A 19,679-nucleotide genomic window follows, 5' to 3' on the forward strand; every position below is an offset into this window, starting at 1 on the left:
AGCACTGCCGGTCACTTCCGCTCGCTGCGCCCGCCCCCTCCGGTGCCAGTGCCGGTAGCCGTGCGGTGCTGGGTCCGGTGTCCCGAGGATGTCGTCGGGCCCGGAGCGGCCGCAGGTGGTGGCGCACGTGCAGGAGCCGCTCCCCTGCACCCTGTTCGACTGCAAGTGGGTGCCCCGGAGCGCGCGCCTCCTGTGCCTGGGCAGCGCCGCGCGCGGCACCGGCCTCATCCGGCTGTACGAGCTGCGGGGCGCGCGCGTGGAGCTGCTGAGGGAGGTGAGCGGGGGGGGGGGGGGGGTCCGTGAGGGGACTGCGGGGGCTTGAGAGGGGGTCTGTGGGGAGAGGCTGTGGTACCGGGGACAGGAGCGAGGGGTGACGGGTTTGAACTGAAGGAGGGGAGGTACTGGGGGCACCCGAGGGCAATGTGGTTTACAGTGGAACACTGGCACGGGTTGCCCAGAGAGGAGGTGGATGCGCCATCCCTGGAGGGATTCAAGGCCAGGCTGGACGCGGGTCTGGGTAACCTGATCTAGATGAAGATGTCCGTGCTCATTGCAGGGGTTGGGCTGGATGAGCTTAGAAGGTCTCCTCCAGCAAAACTATTCGCTCTTTCTCTGCTTCTGCGATCCTATGATCCCTGCTGCAGGGATGAGGCCCGCCAGGCCCTGCCGTGGGGTCACAGCGCCTGCCTGATCCCGGTTGGAATGGGAGACAGGGGCGCTTGTTCAGAGCTAGCGGGTTAAAAACCTGAAGGATAAACCTCGGTACCTGACCCGGTTTGCCTGTTGAATTTGCTGTGCCTGTAATTCAGGTCGCGCTAGGCCGGCCGGCGTTTGTTTGCTTGTTGTCATGGCTTGCGTTAGAGGGAAGGCTGGAGGCTCGGCGGCGGTTGCGTTTGGTGTTGGGGGATTTCATTGTTTGGTTTTGTGGGTTTGTTTTGGGTCTTTTGGGGTGAGGTGTTGTTTAGTTGGGATTTTTTGTTGTTCTTATTGTTTTGGGGTATTTTTTCTGCTTTTTAACTAAAACTGATCTTTGTGGATTTGCTGATTTTCGGGGGTAGCAGCGCCTCAGGTCCGTAGAGACCTCCAGCACACAAGCAAATAAGCTGTGGGTCTGTAGGGACGAGGCACTGCGGGTATGTACGCGAAGCTGCTACGGATTAACTGCTTAATTCTCCCTCCCTGGTGTACCAGAGGCGCTCTGGTGTCCCTTTGCGTTGTATTTGCATATCAGCAGAGACAGCAGCCTCTAATGAGCATCACTATTGAGCTGAAGTGAGATTTGTTCTGTTTTTCTAAGACCATTAAACTGAAGTCTGTTCTTTGCACAAAGTAATAAACACCAAGCGTATTTGCCTCTGATAGCATTTCCACTGCATATTACCCCGAAAAGCCTGTGTACATGTCACCGAAATCTGTCACCTCTGGACTCGCAAGGAATTGCTGCTGCAGTCTGTGGTTGTGTTGTTTATTCACATGTGCTGACACAGAATGTATCCTTTCTTTACAAGATTGAAAAGGCTAAACCTATAAAATGTGGAACTTTTGGTGCTACATCTCTGCAGCAGCGATACTTAGCTACAGGAGATTTTGGTGGAAACCTTAATATATGGTAAGCATAGATATTCACTGGAATCTTTTTCATTTCATGTACTTGTCTGTCTGAACCGTTTCTGTGTGTGGCTTTTATGTAAGATGCTTTCTGTGCTGCGTGTGATTGAGATCTGGTCATAAGCTTTGCTGGCTACTGTGTTTGGATCATGCCTGGTTTGTAAATCAACATGAATTCTGCAGTGGTTTAATTCAGTCTGTTCCATTGGCATCTTCTGTGTGCAGCGATGAACACCTCTTAAAGTTCTGCCCGGTCCTCTTCTGAAAAGAGGCTTTGAATGGATGCATGAGTACCGATTAAGGTAACCTATACAACAACCTAACCTGTGTAAGAACCTAAATCTGATGTCTAGATTAAATACAGATTTTTAATTTTGAATCTTCAAATGTTTTTTTCAGGTCCCTGAATTATTTGTATATTTTATTTGATAATCAATGTGCCTATACAAATTTAAGATATGGGGTCAAAAAGGGGGTGTTCTTTGTATTGTTATTTTATTGATGATAATAGTAATAATATCTTTAACTTGACAAGGAATTATTGGTTCTATTTTGTTGGAATAGCAGCATGGATTAGTCCCTAGCTGAAATTTAGAATAAAATTCCAAAGGATTCTCAAAGGATGGGAATTGTTGGCAAAGAACCGTGAAACCCCAGTTGGATGCAACTTGCATTTGAAGAGCAGGAGTTAGAGCTAGGTGGGGATCAGTGAACAAGGTCATTTTATGTACTTAGAGAGTACAGCTAATTGGAGTGTTTTGATCTGTGGCATTATTCATTTAAAGCCCAGCATAAAAACTGGTTCTTGCTGTGCTGAATCCCACAACTGCCTTTACAAACAGGGAAGTCCAGAACTGAGCAAAAACATTCAGACCAGTCTAAAGCCATAGCCAAAGAAGGAATCAGAGACTCTTGGTTCTTAATGGTGATACCCATATTTTGTTCCCACTGTTAATCTGATTTTATAGAATTTGTGCTCAATTTCCTCTCATTTTTATACAAAACCCAAGTGTCAAGGAAAATGCTGTATTATCTGTTCTTTTTCTTTCTTGCCTAGGAATTTAGAAGCTCCTGAAATACCAGTGTATTCTGTGAAAGGTCATAAGGAAATCATAAACAGTATAGATGGTGTAGGTGGCTTAGGAATTGGGGAAGGTGCACCAGAAATTGTCACTGGCAGTCGAGATGGTGAGTTAGTGAACTCTGAAAGCCTTTTCAGTTGGTCTGAGAACTCTGATGGCAGGGCACAGTCTGCCATCTGAACTAGTTACAAACCTGTTGCAACTAGTTCCTAGCTCTCCCTATGCTGTCCTATGAATCTTGCCTGGGACAAATTTCTTCATCATTCTTTTAGAAGCTGCAGATAAGCAAAAGAAACTGTTGTCACTGAGGCAGTAATAATACAATGTAGACTAAATGCAAAATGATAGCTAGAGAAAATACATCCTGAACAACCACTTTCGCTTTATTATTTTGTTTGTTGGGTTTGGGTTTTGTTTGGTTGGGTTTTTTGTATCCACTAAATGCAGTCAGGCTTTCTTTATGGAGAGAAATGCTCCTGTGTTTTGAATTATCAGACTCAAAAGCAAAGGCCTTCCCTGGGAAGATTAACACAATGTGTCAGTGTATCCATAACACAAAATCCATTGTCCTTCTTTCCCAGGAACTGTGAAGGTGTGGGACCCGAGACAGAAAGATACGCCTGTCGCTAATATGGAACCTGTGCAGGGGGAGAGCAAAAGAGACTGCTGGACCGTAGCATTTGGTAATGTATGAGACTATAGCCATTCCTTCCTCTAATATGACTTGATGTTTATCACAGCATTTCAGGATGCTATGGAATAGCTTTTTTTGTATGGGCACACAAGTAGCACATTTTGCTTTTCAGCATTGTCAAATTTATGTATTTTTAATTTTTTCTTCTTCCCAAAAGGAGCTGATTTTGTGATAGGTGGGTTTTGGATTCTTTTTCCTACCGCCTTTGGTCATAGTTTGTGGTTGGTCTTGATGATCTTGAAGGTCTTTTCCAACCCAAATGATTCTATGATTTCACTGAGAAGCTGTGCAAGCTTTATTTCTATGCCTAGGAATGTTAAAAACAGTACCTTCAGCTGCATGGTCCTGAAGGAGTGTAAATGCTTTGTTGATGAGAGTGTGTTTTGGTCAATGAGAAACTTAACATGAGCTGGCACTGGAATGGGTTGCCCAGGAAGGTTGTGAACGCTCCATCCCTGGCAGTGTTCAAGGCCAGGTTGGACTTGGGTGACATGGTTTAGTGTGAGGTGTCCCTGCCCATGGCAGGGGGTTGGAACTTGATGATCTTAAGGTCCTTTCCAACCCTAACCTATGATTCTATGAACTGTTGCAGCACACAGGGAACCAGTCGCTGTTGCGGCTATCGTTCTAATTATCAAACATTAAAACATTAATTTAAGAGAAGATCTATGAAGCTAAGAACTAATTAAAGATAACAGTGATGCTTTATCTGTGCTCTGCATTTTTCTTCTGGAGAGAACAAGCTGCTTGTGTTCTAAACCAGCTGGTGTTTCTGGATTAGCTCCATTTTCATCTCCAGAGTGTTTAACAAGCTGCTAATAAGTGCATGGATTGTAATTACAAAATTGATAGTAAGGCCATGACCTTCCCTAGCAAGAAGGTGCAACTCTAATGCTCATTGCTGTTGTTATCTTTGTCTTCTGCTTTGATGAATGGAGAAAAAAGTGCCCTCAAATTTTTTCAATTTATTTCAAGTTGCTGAAGCTTGAGCCAAGGCTGAGTTCATCTTGAACTACCTGCTTTGGGCTAACTTCTTTCAGACACTGCTATGTTTCCTGGATCCTGTCAGCGGAGAGTTTTTTGCTTGCAGGCTTCTGTGTTTGTCTAGTGATGCCTTGGTAACACCCAGGGCTTCTCGACAAGTCTGTGTCTGCTCTAATAGCTCATGCTTGAGAGGCTGGCTAAGGAACTGCTGAACCACTTTCTGCTCCAGTGCTGCAGTGCTGTCTGGGGAGCATGCTTTAGAGCAGATAAAGTTCTAAGAGAAGGAATGTATTTAATGTAGGTTTACACGTGCAGAACTTTTTGTGGTTCAGGCAGTTTTTGGCAAGGGGAATAAGAATTTCGTTAATATTTTAAAAGAAACAGACTGTCAGGTCTGAAGCTGTATTTTCCCCTACCCCTAAGGTTTGAAAACCAGATAATTCATTAAATCTTAGTATCCCAATTATAATATTTTGCTGATGTAACTCTTAAGTTGAAATTGTAGGTTTAGGAGGTCTGAAATTTTCAGATTAAAAAAGGTTTGTGTATGCTGATGAATTCTTTCTCCATGTCCAGGCAATGCTTACAATCAAGAGGAGCGTGTTGTATGTGCTGGATATGACAATGGGGACATTAAATTGTTTGACTTAAAAACCATGTCACTAAGATGGGAGACCAACATTAAGAATGGGGTAAGGAAACTATAAAAATATATTTCCTCCCAGGTGCTATGCAAGTTCATCAAATTGTACCCCTCACATTTTTGGTCTGGATAGCATGGGCTATTTTTCAGTGGATTTGTGTTTTCAGGTGATTGTTATTTCCAAATTGGTGATGCAGTCATTGTAAAAAGAACCAATGATGAATACATATTTACAAATAACAAAACTTTCTCCCATTTTTTTTTTGCAGTGGCTAAATTTCAAGGCTGAATGTGTTTTTATATATTTCCAGGTTTGCAGTTTGGAGTTTGACAGAAAAGATGTAAATATGAACAAGCTGGTGGCCACGTCGCTTGAGGGCAAATTTCATGTTTTCGATATGAGAACTCAGCATCCAACCAAAGGTTTTGCTTCTGTTTCAGAGAAGGTATGGGGAGACAGGATTTCTTAGTAAGAGACAAGCATTTTGAGTATCTGCTGTTGAAGAACTGCAGGTCTAAAACTATTGTCCTTAATAATGCTCCTGTATGGGTGCGGCAGCATGGTTGATGTGGCCCCTGGTGCAGCAGTGAAAGGGCTTGTGTGCATCAGCTGCCAGCACTCACCCAGGTTTCCTCCCTTTTATAACCTGATACTTGGGTGTCTCTGGGTTCTGTTGCAGTTGCACCTCTGTGCACTCAGCTCTGCCCTTAATCTGGGAGTCATGTTTATTAGAGGCCATATTAAATTGTGATGAGCATGCAGATTCAAATCTTAAAATATATCCCCCAAAACATGAGCCCTCTGCAAGCACTTTTCTTCCTGCAGTCACCAGACCTCATATGAGACACAGGAGAAATTTCTTTCTTTTTCTTCAGAACCAAGCATTTTTGGATTGGGATATTGAGGGTGAGTGAAAGAGTTTATTGGAGAGACTTAGTGGCCTGCAGGCTGTTAAATATAGAGAACTCTTGTAACCTTTTTCCTCCTTCTGTGACCACTGCATTGATTAGTTTCTTTATAAAACAGATTGATTTTTCTTCTCTTTTGTTGAGGTGGGGTTTTTTTGTTGTTTTGTTTTGTGAACACGATCTGGTGATAATAAATCTGGAGAAAAGGAACTTTTCTGGTGAAGTTCTTCTCCAGGAATGCCTAAATTGGAAAAAGAATCATAGAATCATAGAATAGTGAGGGTTGGAAACGATCTTAAACTCATCCAGTTCCAAGCCCCCTGCCATGGGCAGGGACACCTCACACTAAACCATGGCACCCAAGGCTCTGTCCAGCCTGGCCTTGAACACCGCCAGGGATGGAGCATTCACAACCTCCCTGGGCAAAAAGCTGAATTCCAACTTAACATCTTTATTATTTTCCATACCACCATTCAAAGCAGATAAGACACTGGAAGTACTATCATTAGATGACACAAAAGTATTTACTGAATTAGTGTTTGTGATAATCAAAGTGTGAAAATGGCATTTCTTTCATTCACTGCATTTAAGCTTTTCCTTTTGGATATTTGCAGACAGATATGCCATAAGTCAGAGTATGCATGTTGGATTTATTTCCCTAAGTGTTTTCTGTTGCTATGTGATCTTGCTGTGCCCTGGCTAAGATGTAAATTGGAATTGTAGATTGCTTGCACTATATTGCCTTCTAGTAATGATTTTAAGAGATGTCAGAGAGTGAAATTAACCTTGTGGTGACTGTGTCCCCTAAGAGCCTGGCAATCCTGTAGTTCCACAGCAGTTTCAAAAGACATGCTTACACAGCCACTTCTCTCTAACCTTGTTCATGTGGCCAATCCCAAATAAGCTGAAGTATCAGTGAACGGTGGCCTTGGTAGGGATGCTGCCTTATCCCTGTGGAAGACCAGGGTGTGTTGGAGGCCTGACTTGGCTTCTCCTTTATGGAAACTGGCTGTTCATGTGGCAGCAGGTCAGGAGGCGTGTTTCAGTATCCATGAGAAGACCAGGTTCTCTTCATACAAGTGATTGCTATTTTAACTGCATCTGTGACTTCTATACAACGATTTTTCTTTTATTAGGTGCAAAAATCTACCATCTGGCAGGTTCGACACCTACCACAGAACAGAGATATATTTATGACAAGTGGAGGAGCTGGGAGCCTTCATCTCTGGAAATAGTAAGTGATTACCCTCCAGTCTGCAACAGGGGGAATAAGAAACCAGCTATTTAATGTTTTAAGAAAGAATCTTCCTAAAAATGATGAGTTAGGGTCCTGCTTCCAACCTCAGAACATCTAGTTAAGATTATTGCTTACAAATGCCATAGAAAAGGTAATTTTGGGGTCAGTACTTGATCTGGAAGTTGAATTTTTGGTTTAGTGCAAGGTGTCCCTGCCCATGGCAGGGGGGTTGGAACTTGATGATCTTGAGGTCCTTTACAACCCCTATCTATTCTACGATTCTCTGGTTCTGTAATTAATCCCTAAAATAATGTGACAACTGCACAGGTGAATTTTATCCTTGTCAGTTTTCTTACCATAATCAAGATCTAATTATATCCTTGGTTAACAAGGTGATAAATGGAAGAAAATTGATTTCTTAAAATTCTTTCATGGTATTCCTTATGTCTGAGAAGAGCATTGAAAGCCTGGACTTTAAATGATTCTTAGGTTTGCGTCTTCTTATGTTACATGGCAAAATTATTCAGTCATCCTAAATGCAGTGAAATAGTTGTGTGCTGTGTCAGAGGGATAGTTGAGAGAAAATTTTCTTACCTGTGGCAAAAGCCAAACCATTAAAAAATGAAGGGCTGTAGGAAAGAGCTGTCAGGATTCAATTCAAATGAGGCTTCCTGCTCCAGTTTTTCTTTCATGAAATATTTACTAAGTATGCAGTGTGGATATAGCTGGATATGAGGAACCTGTCTAGTGGAAGGTGTCCCTGCCCATGGCAAGAGGGTTGTAAGTGGATGAGCTTTAGGGTCCATTCCAACACAAACCGTTCTGTGATTATTCATTATTGTTAAGGCATTTGTTTGCATTATCTACAGAACAGAGAAAACCTTTCTCTTAAAAATAAAGAGGATAATGATGTGTTTGTATCAGTGAATTCTAAGTGCAAGTTTTTGTTTTCCTTATTGTCAGCGAGTACCCAGCTCAGCGCTCGAAGAAGGATTCTGAAGGAGCCGAGATGGGGGTGGCAGGTTCCGTCAGTCTCTTGCAGAATGTGACTCTGTCAACGCAGCCGATTTCCAGCCTAGACTGGAGCCCTGACAAAAAGGGACTGTGTGTTTGTGGTGCCTTTGACCAGACTCTGAGGGTGCTGATAGTGACAAAGCTTAACAAAGTTTGACAGGAAAACTTGAATTTCTGATGAGAAAGCAGAATAATCTGCAGCCTGTAAATATGGGAGGGAGAGCCCTCCTCTTCCTAATTTAATTTCTCCCTTACTAAAAACTGGATTAAAGAAATAGATACTAGATCTTTCTATTGAAAGTTGAGATACATGCAGTGAGAGCTGTCTGACTGATTGTGCCCCAATGACTTGAAGTTGCCTGGGCACAAAGCTTTTACCTTCTAGAAATGTGAATTTACCTTTAAAATAAAAGGTGCCTTTGTGTTAGCTCAACCTGTAATTTCAGAAATCACTTTAAATTGTTTGTGTTCGGTTTAATCATAGTGTAAATCTGTTCAGACTTGTTGAATAGTTTGGCTTTTTTATATATAGTATTGTCCATATGCATTCATGCTATGGACACTGTTATATACTTCCTCACAGAAAGTCTTTATGTGACTGGCTATATTAACTAGAGCATTTGTTAGATGACATAGTACTGTATGAAAGAATCCTATAATGAATGCTGAAATATTCAGGTTCAATAGAGTAAGCTTTTTATTGAAGATCATATTGAAATTAAACTGTTGAGCAAAATGCACCTTTTTATTATTTTAGTTTGGTTTTATAACAAGTTTTTATGTTCTGTTGTTTTTGTATCTGTTCACAACTTGGTATTCTGCAAATAAAATTACATGAGGTGTTGTCTTAATATGACCAAAAAGTATATTATTCAAACATCAGGAGATTTAGAGAATGTGCTTGTATAGGTTTACAAGAACAGAACTTAGATAAAACTGAACTTATTTTGCAGCAAGTCTCTAAAACTTACCTCCATCGGGAAAAAACAGCCTATCTTTTTTAAATGGACTCAATATTTCTTCAAAACCTGATGTCCCTGAGTAGCTTTGTTACCATAGTTTCACCTGAACTTCACTTTGTAATTCCCCTTATCTCCAGTGTGTTTCTTTCCTGATTTTTACCAGTGTGTGCTGCTGCCAGTTCTTGTTAGCAGGCATGTCCAGTTACTGTCCTCCATTTGTGGGTGTATGTTGAGGACTTTCTTTCAGTAAGCTCTAATGATTTCACTTGTCACATCTTTGTCTGGTATTAGCTTTCTGCTGACTTACTATGTGCATATGCAAGTTTCAGGTAAAAGTATTTCACTATTCCTGAAACCAGATGGTGATGGCTTTGTCCAGGTTAACAACAAAAAAGCCCTGTGGGGCCATTTGCGAAGATGCTCTGTTTTCTTCGACTTTGGAATGAGGAATTGCTATCTGACAAGTTCAGGTGAGTTTGCATTAATCCTCATCTAGGGACTGCTCCTGAAAACTAGAGACTGGTTTGCAGAGACGTGCTAACACCTTACGGCCTTACTGGTTCTGCCACCAACTGATGTCCAAGCAAGGTGCACGAGGAAGAGGAAACAGCCAAAGACGTGTTAAAGCAGGGAGGCAGTGTGGAAGCCAGAGACTACTGAAAGTAGAAAGAGAACCTGGGCTTAAAGGAGAGGTGAGGTGCGACACTACGGCTGGGATGAGATAGTGAGAGATGGCAAATATGCAGAGCCGGCACCTTTACCAAAGTTTATCTGCCTCTTCAGTGTACTGGGGACTGCTGAGTACTGCTGCAAGTCCCATGCTGGGGGGGGGGGGAACAGGTCTAAAAGGTCCACATGGATCCAAACTGGACCTTGCTATACTTCTATGCTACTACAGTGTTACAGTTATTTATAATAAGAAATTACAGCTTCCCAAAATCCAGAAGCACAGCCCTCCAAATAACAGTTTGTGTCAGAAAAATGATACTTGGGAGAGCTTAATCACAAACGTGAAAGGGAAATGAAATGCAAATTTGCCTGTTATTGTCAAGCAGCTCTGTTTCAAAGCATATGAAGTGACAAAGTTTGGGCTGAGAGAGTTTGGACTTTTTCTGTCATCCAAGATTCCAGCTAAATACAAGTGAGAAAATATTGTCGTTACTGACTCCTGGGTATCTGAATTGATTAAACCAGCTAAGGACAAAGAGAGGGCACCTGTGGGTACAATAGGCTCACAGGCTATTAAACCTTAACCTTTGTGGAATGGAGAAATCATTACTGCCTTGTAGCAGGGCAGGGCCAGCAGGAAAATTGCAATTGACCATAACCTCAATGTGTCTGCAGAAGTCTGTGGTTTTAATAGGTCACTGATCCTCAGCTCTAGACTCCCTTCAAATTTAGCCTTCTATCTCAGGTTTAGCAATGACAAGCAGGGATGAAAGCACAGTAACCAATAGTAATAAACTGGAAGGTACATGAAACTTAAAAAGCTCACCTGCAGTAAAGCAGCCCATAGGTCTGACCAGTGTGAATCTGTCTCCCTGTGAAGGAGAGGTTGGCAGCTTGGCACAGGGAAGGTGCCCCAGCATGGCCAGAGCCATGGGGATGCCCCAGTGAAGGGGGTTCCCAGGGCTGTGAGCTGGCACCAAAGCTGCTGAGCCCAAGATATCAAGATCCCCGAGCAAGGGCTAATGAGAACTGACCATCTGTCAAGAACGTGCCATACTAACCTCTGGCACAGGTGTACGTGCAAGTTACACTTGGCTTGGCAAGCAAATGACAGGTTATGTAGCATCTTAGATGTACATAGGTCTGCCAGTGTTCTTCCAAGGGATGTAGGCTACATATGTGGTGGAAGGCAAAGATTTATGAGATCCAGCTGTCTTCCTTAAGACTTGACGCTTTGCTTTCAAGTGTAATATTTAGTATATGATTTTTTTTGACACAAGTAATCCCATCTGCCTGTGTGCATAGCACAATGCTGAGAGCATTTCTGAGCTAATTTTAAATGTTGTCCCTCTTAGGGCGCATCCCAGCAGGAGGGAACGGGGGAACTACTGCTCTGCAGGCTTGGCTGCAGCTTTGAAAAGCTGGCGGTGTGCAGTTCAAAGAATCAATTCAAGTGCTTTGAGTCTAAAATCACTGTTCAAAGATGGCCTCTATTAGTTTTGTGCTGTAAATAAAATATACCCACCACAAGGTATGTTGGGCAGCAGAAATCTGTGGAAATACGGTTTCTTTCTGTGTCAATCACAGTGTAAGGGCAGAAAAAGCTCTCCATAGAGGCACCTGTGAGGGAAAACAAAGAATTCCTGAGTGCAGCACTGAGCTCTTGGTGGTATTTCTATTATGTACTTGGCCTGCAGCAAAAATGTCCATTACACCAAGAACTCCAGCTCTAGTGAGCCTGCATGATAGGGATACAAATTAGAGCAAGAATTAATAAACAACACTTCTTAAAGCTCTATGGACTTCAAGAAGCTGAAATGTGCGTTACATCTGGGTACCTAATGTTGGGATTCACACTATTTGTTGTTTTGAAAATCAAGGAATGCATCTCCCTCATGAGTAGCTGGTCTGATGAAAATACATGATGGTTTTCAAAGCAGGAGTTTGCAAAAAGCAAAGAGCCAGAGGGAAGCACAGGTGAAGGGCAGTGCTGCCCTTGTTCTGCTGTTCTTGTTCAGGGAAGGTGGGTGGCTGTATCTGTGTACCTAGGAAATGAAAGACAGTTTGTGGCTGGAGAGGAAAGCTGCTGCTAGTGCCTGTACTATGCTGTGTCTCCTCAGCAGATTGGATTTCTGCTTCTCCCAGGCTAAACAAGAAACTTAATCAGACCAAAAGCTGCCTGTGGCAACCTAGCCTGCTCTATTTATAGGCCTTACCCCTCTTGCTCAAGACTGACACCTTGCCTCTGCAGGCTGAAGAAGCGTGCTCTAAATAAAATCATAATGCACGGGGCCAAATCCTCTGACGCAGCATGGGGGAGCGCTCTGGAAAACCCCTGCCTTGCCCAGGGCCAGGGAATGGAATGTGCTACTGAGTTTAGTGGCTCTACTGTGAGTGACCACATTCAGCCAGTATATCTGCTTGACAGCTACTGCTTGTTTCCTGTGCAAACCATCCCTGTTTATGGGCATGAGTGCAGCCAGAATACAGGTACGTGTGACACAGCTGTGGTGGTGGTTTGGTTTTTACCAGGTGTTGCCCAAATCCCCAGCTATTACAAATCAGGTGGGTTTTCTTTCTTTCACATCAATATAGTGAAATATTTGACTGTCACCATTTGTAGGGCTCCTTGGAGATTACAGCCCTCCAAGGTTTCTGTGCAGGTAGTCTGTATTTGGGAACTGTCAGCGCAGAGGCAGGGAAGTTTTGCAGGATCCTGCAGCAAAAGGGATCACAACAAGAGTATCTTTTCCCTGTAATCCTCTTCAGTGTTACACTCTATACTAGTTGTTCTAGACCAGCTAGCAACTAGCTCAGTAACCTGCTGATGGGATTCAGGACTATAGCATGAGCAGGAGGTGTTCCTAATAGGCAGCCTGTGTGTGGCAGCCCTGCTTTGGAGACCATCTCCATTGAACAGTGTGGTCACAAGCTTTGCCAATTGGTCTCTGAGCCAAAGAACAAGCCTGGTTAGCTTAGTATTAAAGCTACAGCCTCCGGGACAGATGTGTCTGCTTCAGCTTCCTCTACTTCCAGGAGATCTCCTTCCCTCCTGCCCATTACACAATGGTAGTAAATCTTTGGTCACCATCTCTACATCTGGGGATGTGCAGAGAGAGCTGGGCTGCAGAACAGCATGGAGGTACCTCTAAGTTCCCTCCTCTATTGAGCATGGCAGTAAAAACAGCCTGTGCAGAAGGCACAAACTGGGGTTCCCATCCCAGACCAATGGCTTCTTGATCTCTTGTCAGCGTGCAAGAGGCCACCCAAGCTGCCAGCCTCTCGGGGTGATTCCTGATCAGAACATTACACCCTGACCTTCTTAAACACAGCAGTGAAGCTGAAAGTTTTGCATCACTGTGAAAAGCCCACCAGCAACATAAATAATGCAAGCACAGGCAAGCTCTCCTGAGTTGCTTGGGATTTGAAGGTTATGAAACATTTAAGATATTCTCTGAAGCCAGAGGACGTGTGGGTTGCAGAAGGCATTAAGGCCCTCAGAACTGCAGAGCAATTGAGACCTAATGGGACCTTTTTGTGTGGCAGTGATTCAGAAGCAGTAGCTCAGCCTGATTACCAGATTGCATTATAGCAGTTGCCCACTCTTTGACTGATCCAGTCTTGCAGTTGAAACTATTTTGTTTCAAGTAAATTACTGGGTAAGTCTGCAAGTCCCAGTTGCTTCCAGTTCCTTCTCTTACAAGTGCAGGCTGCTTGAAATACATGAATACATGAAAACCCATCATGGACAATACTTTTGTTTCGTAACATATTGAGGACCTGATTTTTTGTGTGAACATTTCTATCAGCACAGAAATGCTCCTTTATCCTCACTTAGCACAGATGTGAGGCAGAAAGCCCTGAGTTGTTCTTATTTGTAGATATGCTGGGAGCACTAAAGGACCTGCGCCCTCTTGCCCCCTTCCTTGTGTCATGGAGCATAATGGAACCATGCACCTCTTATACTACAGTTGTAGCTGTTTCTGGCTCTGGCTGAAGTACCTCTCCTATAAAGACAGCCTGAGAGAGCTGGAATTGTTCAGCCTGGAAAAGAGAAGGTTCCAGGAGACCTTACAGTGGCCTTCCAATACCTAAAGGGGGCCTACAAGAAATCTGAGAGGGACTTTTTACAAGGACATGTGGTGACAGGACAAGGAGGAATGGCTTTAAACTGATAGAGAGGAGATTTAGATTAGATATAAGGAAGAAGTTCATTACTGTGAGGGTGCTGAGGCGCTAGCACAGGGTGCCCAGAGAAGCTGTGGCTGCTCCATCCCTGGCAGTGTTCAAGACCAGGTTGGATGTGGCTTACAACAACTTGCTGTAGTGGAAGGTGCCCCTGCCTATGGCAGGGGGCTGGAACTGGATGAACTTTAAGGTCCCTTCCAACCCAAACCAGTCTGGAATTATGCTGGGATGTTGCTCCAGCCCATCCTGCATCTGTCTGCCAGAAATAATCCAACACTAGTGATGTCCTCTGTATACTAAAGGCTTTTCCCTCCTATTCTCTCAATTTTTTGTCTTTTGCTTATTGATTTCTGAGGCAGAGACAATCTTCTTAGGAGTATTTCCAGCCTGAAGCACTGTGATCCTCAGGTTTCTAGGCAGCACTGCAGCAATAATGAAAAAATACCAATGAAAGGTAGGTGCAGCTAATGGAATCTGTTCAGTTCAGTTGCATCCCATGCTAAACCTTTCATTTTCTGAGTCATCAATCTTACTGCAGAGATGACAGAATCTCTCCTTTGTGTTTCTTTCTGGCACAGCTCAACCAGACAGGACTTTGTGGCCTGTTCAGCAGATGTGGAGGATAGACCCTGCTGCCTTACCGAAGTACACACTGGCATGGGCCTGTGGCATCTTCATATCCAGTAGTGGTTTCACTTCCTGACATTCACATTCCCTTCCTCCCACATCCTGCTGTTGCAGTGTATGAGAAACATAAGAGCAGCCATACTGGGTTAGACCAGAGAGCTTTCCAGTCTCATAGCCTGCCTCTTCAGGGGCTACGTCAAGATAAACAGATGTAAAAAACCCTTTAAGATGACAACTGCAATATGGGTCCTAAATTTAATTCACTCCCAAAGTTGTCCTAGGCTTCCCACTAAAATTAAGTTGGAATATGAAATATATGGCTCTATTGAATTTATGCACAGAAGCTAACAAGTAAGAATGGTGGAATGCTAATGCATTTAGAAATAAACCTCAGCTTCTAGTGCAATTTACTTCAACAATCTTAGGGAGAGAGACAGCTATAAAAAATTACAGCTTTCCATACTAATTGGAAGAAATGCAATCCTAGAACAGCATCAGAACAAATACTCTACACATGGTAGATTGCTTTCAATTTATTTCTACAGTTTCCATATATAAATGCATATGACCTAATAGATATATCTACATTCAGCAAATAAAGCTTTGTATGTAAAGTAACTAGATATGGTGGCCAGCACTTCACCACATCCTGTCATTTAATCTAGTTGGCATGAACACAAGCTCTTTTGATCTGTACTAACTATCTTTATCTCAGTGTAGATCTCACCCTCCCTATCTGTTATGTCAAAAAAGCTTTAATCAGAGGGTTTAAGCTAGTCTTATTGAATTATATTATTTTTCCTCCCTAAAACAAAGCTACATCAAGCTCAGTTTCCTTCTTTCCATGCACTTTCACATCTGTATTTTGATCAGAAATGTTCTGTTTTCAAAAGGGCAAACAGTCTGTGTTTAGTAGGTTTAAAGCCCTTCTAATTTAATTTGAGTGCAGAAAAAAAGACATTTCCAGAGCACTTTAACTGAGAGGTGAGTCTAAGTTCACTTGGGCTTACGCTGCCACATATGCTGTCCCCAGATCCAGCAAACTATCACAAGATGGAAAATTCTGGAGGTTACTCTTCTTTTCCATTGTCCTAAGCGTCACTGCTACAGGCTTGTCAGTTCCTGAAGATGTGAGACATTCCTGTGAGTTAGCCTCAAGACTATTTCCCTTCTTACCCTATCTAGTGGTAGGACACAAACCTGGCAGCCAGATATCTTGGGCTCTCATTCTGGACTCACCATCTGCCTTGTAATAAATCACTGTAAAATGTCTATTCCTGAGCTGACTCCCTGTTCCCTGCATATGTCTGGTCTCTGTAGAATACAGGCAGAGGCATAACTTACAGTGAACATGCCATTGAGCCATGAAACTACCTGTAACTGTCCTTTTGTGAATGTCTTGTCTTCTGATATACCAAAGGAAACATCAGATACTCACCCCTCTTCCATGAGCGGCAAGTGCACGTAGGCAAGCAGGTACTGGCCAACAGATGGATATTCATGCTTCAGCTTACTCCTGCTGCACCCTCTTCTGGTAACTTCCTGGTCTGCCCACACTTTGGAGCAAAATTCATTAGATTACATTGCAAAGAAACAGGCCTCAATCACAAAATGCCTAGCTCAGAAATGTCCAGTGTGGCTGAGATCCTCCAGACACAAGTGTACTGTATGTACTACATCTCCCAGACTGCTCTGCTCACTCCGACTTGGGATTTTGAAAGGTACTGTCTCATATTCTGCTTTTTAATGATTTTGGCTATAACTTGACTTTAAATATGCCTGCCCAGGAACTGCTGTGAAGCGGTCTGCAGCTCAGGTAACACTGGTGCAGACTAATTCACTCCTGAAATAGTTTCAAATGTGACGCTGCACAAGTTTAGACAAATACATTTTTAAATGCAAGCTACAGACAGAGGTTTTAGTTGCATCACAATGTAGCTGTACTTTGACTGACTTGATCTCATTTAAGTCGCTTTGGTTTAGCATTTTCACTATCGTTGCTGAATCTCTAGAGGTTTAAGGCAGAGACTGACAGGATAAAAGGCAATGTTCTCTGTGCTTGGATGTACCGGCTTTCCAGTAATTGCCAGAAAGGGCTTATGGTGGACACCTGATAAAAGTGTCTACTTAGAAAGGCTGAATTATTTAATGAAGTAGCTCTGCTGCTCCCATTAAAGCTCACATTAAAAGGCTAAAACGAGTGGTTAGTGTCAGAAGAAGCCAGACTAGCAGACAAAGCAATTCTACTGCTTCATTTTCTCCCTTAGGATGACTATAGATGCCTATTACAACCACCTTTTGCTTTTGGTCTGATTTTAGTGTCTGTATTTTTATTTTGCCAATGATTTATTAACCCTTTTGTTACAAGTAGGTTCTAGCATCCTTCTTTGATTCATAGCAGATTCACAGCAGAACAATGTAGGCTCTTTGGTTTATCTTCTGAGTATATACAAAAGCTTTTTCAGTGGTATTGTTTCTGGGAGTTGGAGTTGCCACAGCTGATCTGTAAGGCAGGCTGTGGTGCTTTGCATGACCCAGGCTGTAGGGCACAGTGATTCCACTGAGGTCCAGAATACATGATTTGGCCTCCACATCTACTCCACAAAGAACATTGACTCTGCAGGAGTCAATATATAGTATGTACAATGAAGAAGATACATAATAACAAAGGAGTAATTACATTAAAGACACCTGTCACTTCGACTACTTTGGAGAAAATATTCAGGATTGTTTTCTGTTGTTTTGGGAATAACAGAGAAAAATCAATAATCATTCATAGGCCTCTCAAATGAAATGGCTTCCATTAAATGCCAGATGGCAGTAGAGCTTTTCTGGGATAGATTTTTTTATAGATAACCATACATAAAATCATAATATATTTTCAGAGTGGCACCAACACAAAACAGTTGAATTACATGAACTGTATCTCAATCAGGTTTTGGCTGGGATAAATGTAAATCCTTAACTCCTCACTCTTTGCTCTTGGAAACCGAACAAGCAACGAAGCCATTTTAAGGAGAAAAGGAATGCTTCAAGCAATTCCAAGGCTTACAGCTCTCGGTATAGGAACTCCAATTAACTGGCGTATAAATCTGTTTTACTTTGCAGTCAGTAGCCTATCTATAACAAACGTAAACCACTAGAAGGAGACAGAGAGCCACATTGTACGATCATGAAATTCTGCGAGTACAACGTGTACTGCATTAATGTTCTACGTGGTTACAATCTTCTACAAACAGTTGGCTGATTGTGAACGTTGATCAGCATGTGTCACATTCTCCTTTGATCTTGTAATTGAAACAAAATATTTGGTTTAGGAAATAAGACTCTGGCAGAAACTTCTACCTAACAGTTGGTAAATCAATTAGTCTATTAATCAACTTCCCTCTCTGTATTTCCCAACCTATGACATGTGAACACCGAGGTAAGAATGAGCTAAACATACGTCAAGTGTTCTGAGGTCCTTGTTGCACTGGAAGTGGGAAGGGTTGTTTTCCTTAGGAGTGCAGGTCTTGCTATTTCTCTGCTTCCCTTCAGGCTGTTGCATTTCTTTATTTTTTGAAACTACAATCTCTCCTAAATTCCCTTTAACCTCCGGTGCATAATTCTGTGGTTGTTCTAGTAAAAATGAACAAGAAAAAATCATGAAGACTGGTTTTTGAAAGAAATGGTTATGAAAATTCAGAGAAACATTTTATTATTACACTAAAATATTAACAGTAAGCATACCCCTGCCTACCCCAATGGTTCTACTATGCATACGCGCATCCCACAGACAGCTGAAAAGACTCTTACAGAATCCCCATGTTTGCTGCTTTCAGAAACACTCTGTTATGGAAAAAAAACTGTAGTATTTTTGCAGCCATTTTTGGTTGAAATTGAAACCCTAAACCTCTGCATCTCCTGGAGGAAAAGGAGACGACAAGATGTAAACAAGTAACTACTCCATCTGAAGATCTTTAGATATGCTTCCAACCGGGAGGAGGGAGACCCTCATTTGCAGTTCATACGGATTTAATTAGAAGAGACATAGGATAGCACTCAGATGTAAACCAACTTATTAAAAGGAAGCTCACTCTTGCAATTATTTTGAATTGCACAGGGAGGTGCACTCAAGCTAGATAAGACCCCAGACTTTTAGTCCTGCTCTCCCTATGAGTACATTCTTCCCCCTTCTCCACCCTTGATCTCGTCCTTCTTCAGTCTGGACCTGTTTTCCTCTAGAAACCCTGATGCTGAATAAGCCAGCTCTGCACATTCCCTCCAGGCAACAGCCAGCCACAGTTTAATCACCCACATGCACTCCTGAATAACCTGCAGCTGAGAACAGGCCCCCTCCAACCACACTGAACAGTTCCAGTGATCCTATCAATCTGCCTTGAAGGGGAGAGGCTGCAGGCTTGGTTTACAACAATGTTCAGCTGGAGCTCTGAACAGAAAGGAGGCAAAAGAGGCCTTTGGCTAGTAATACCAATACTTTTGATGTGGATACTGACTTGTTTTACTATTTATCAGAATGTAAATCTGTAAAACGTAGGTCTTATCTTTGGGAGCCACATCTGTGTTTCTACAGTCTTCCACTCAGCAAGCTCCTGCAGTGCACAACTATTAATCCACTGCATTTTGAACCCAGATTCGTTTGCTGAAATCTTGAGGAGAAACAGGGCACGAATCACAGCCAATAACGCTGTTAGAAGCCAACCCTCATCTGAGGACTAGGCGAAGACGTGCAACCTGTCAGCAACTGCTGAGATGCCTCCCTGTAAACAGGGAATCTCCAGCCTTAAGGGACCACCTCTAAAACCATTTTGTGCCTTCCTTTTCCCAGGAAGCAACTGGAAACGTTTGTGAACAGCTGGGACACCAGCTGTTTACCTCCTCCACTTAAGCGACCTGCGAGCCGAAAAGCATGTTTTCTGCCTTAAAACAGCGGGCCCAATTCTCGCTCTTATGGACAGAAGTCATTCCCATCAGCAGCATTCCAGCTACTCGCACTTAACATCCACCAGTACCGGCCCTCCCCGTTTTCCGGGGCCGCCCCACGGCGCCGGCAGTTACGTCA

The 19,679-nt window shown here is 42.9% G+C and overlaps 1 protein-coding gene across 1 annotated transcript; it reads left to right on the plus strand.

The window, feature by feature from the left end:
* The first annotated feature begins 37 nt into the window (after window positions 1–37).
* On the plus strand, window positions 38–9,022 carry DNAAF10 (dynein axonemal assembly factor 10). The gene is made up of 8 exons (XM_034060858.1): window positions 38–274; window positions 1,509–1,609; window positions 2,666–2,796; window positions 3,272–3,373; window positions 4,945–5,060; window positions 5,323–5,457; window positions 7,057–7,154; window positions 8,121–9,022. Exons 1-8 carry the CDS (start codon window positions 89–91, stop codon window positions 8,326–8,328), a joined length of 1,077 nt encoding a protein of 358 aa, XP_033916749.1. The 5' UTR covers window positions 38–88; the 3' UTR covers window positions 8,329–9,022.
* The last annotated feature ends 10,657 nt before the right edge of the window (window positions 9,023–19,679 follow it).

This window comes from Melopsittacus undulatus, chromosome 3 (genome assembly GCF_012275295.1).
Source record: "Melopsittacus undulatus isolate bMelUnd1 chromosome 3, bMelUnd1.mat.Z, whole genome shotgun sequence".
NCBI classification, from domain to species: Eukaryota; Metazoa; Chordata; class Aves; order Psittaciformes; family Psittaculidae; genus Melopsittacus; species Melopsittacus undulatus.

Coding starts and splice junctions, on each gene's coding strand:
- DNAAF10 (XM_034060858.1), top strand. CDS start 89: ATGTCGTCGGGCCCGGAGCGGCCGCAGGTGGTGGCGCACGTGCAGGAG. Junction 3,374..4,944: donor CTGCTGGACCGTAGCATTTG/GTAATGTATGAG, acceptor CTCCATGTCCAG/GCAATGCTTACAATCAAGAG. Junction 7,155..8,120: donor AGCCTTCATCTCTGGAAATA/GTAAGTGATTAC, acceptor CCTTATTGTCAG/CGAGTACCCAGCTCAGCGCT.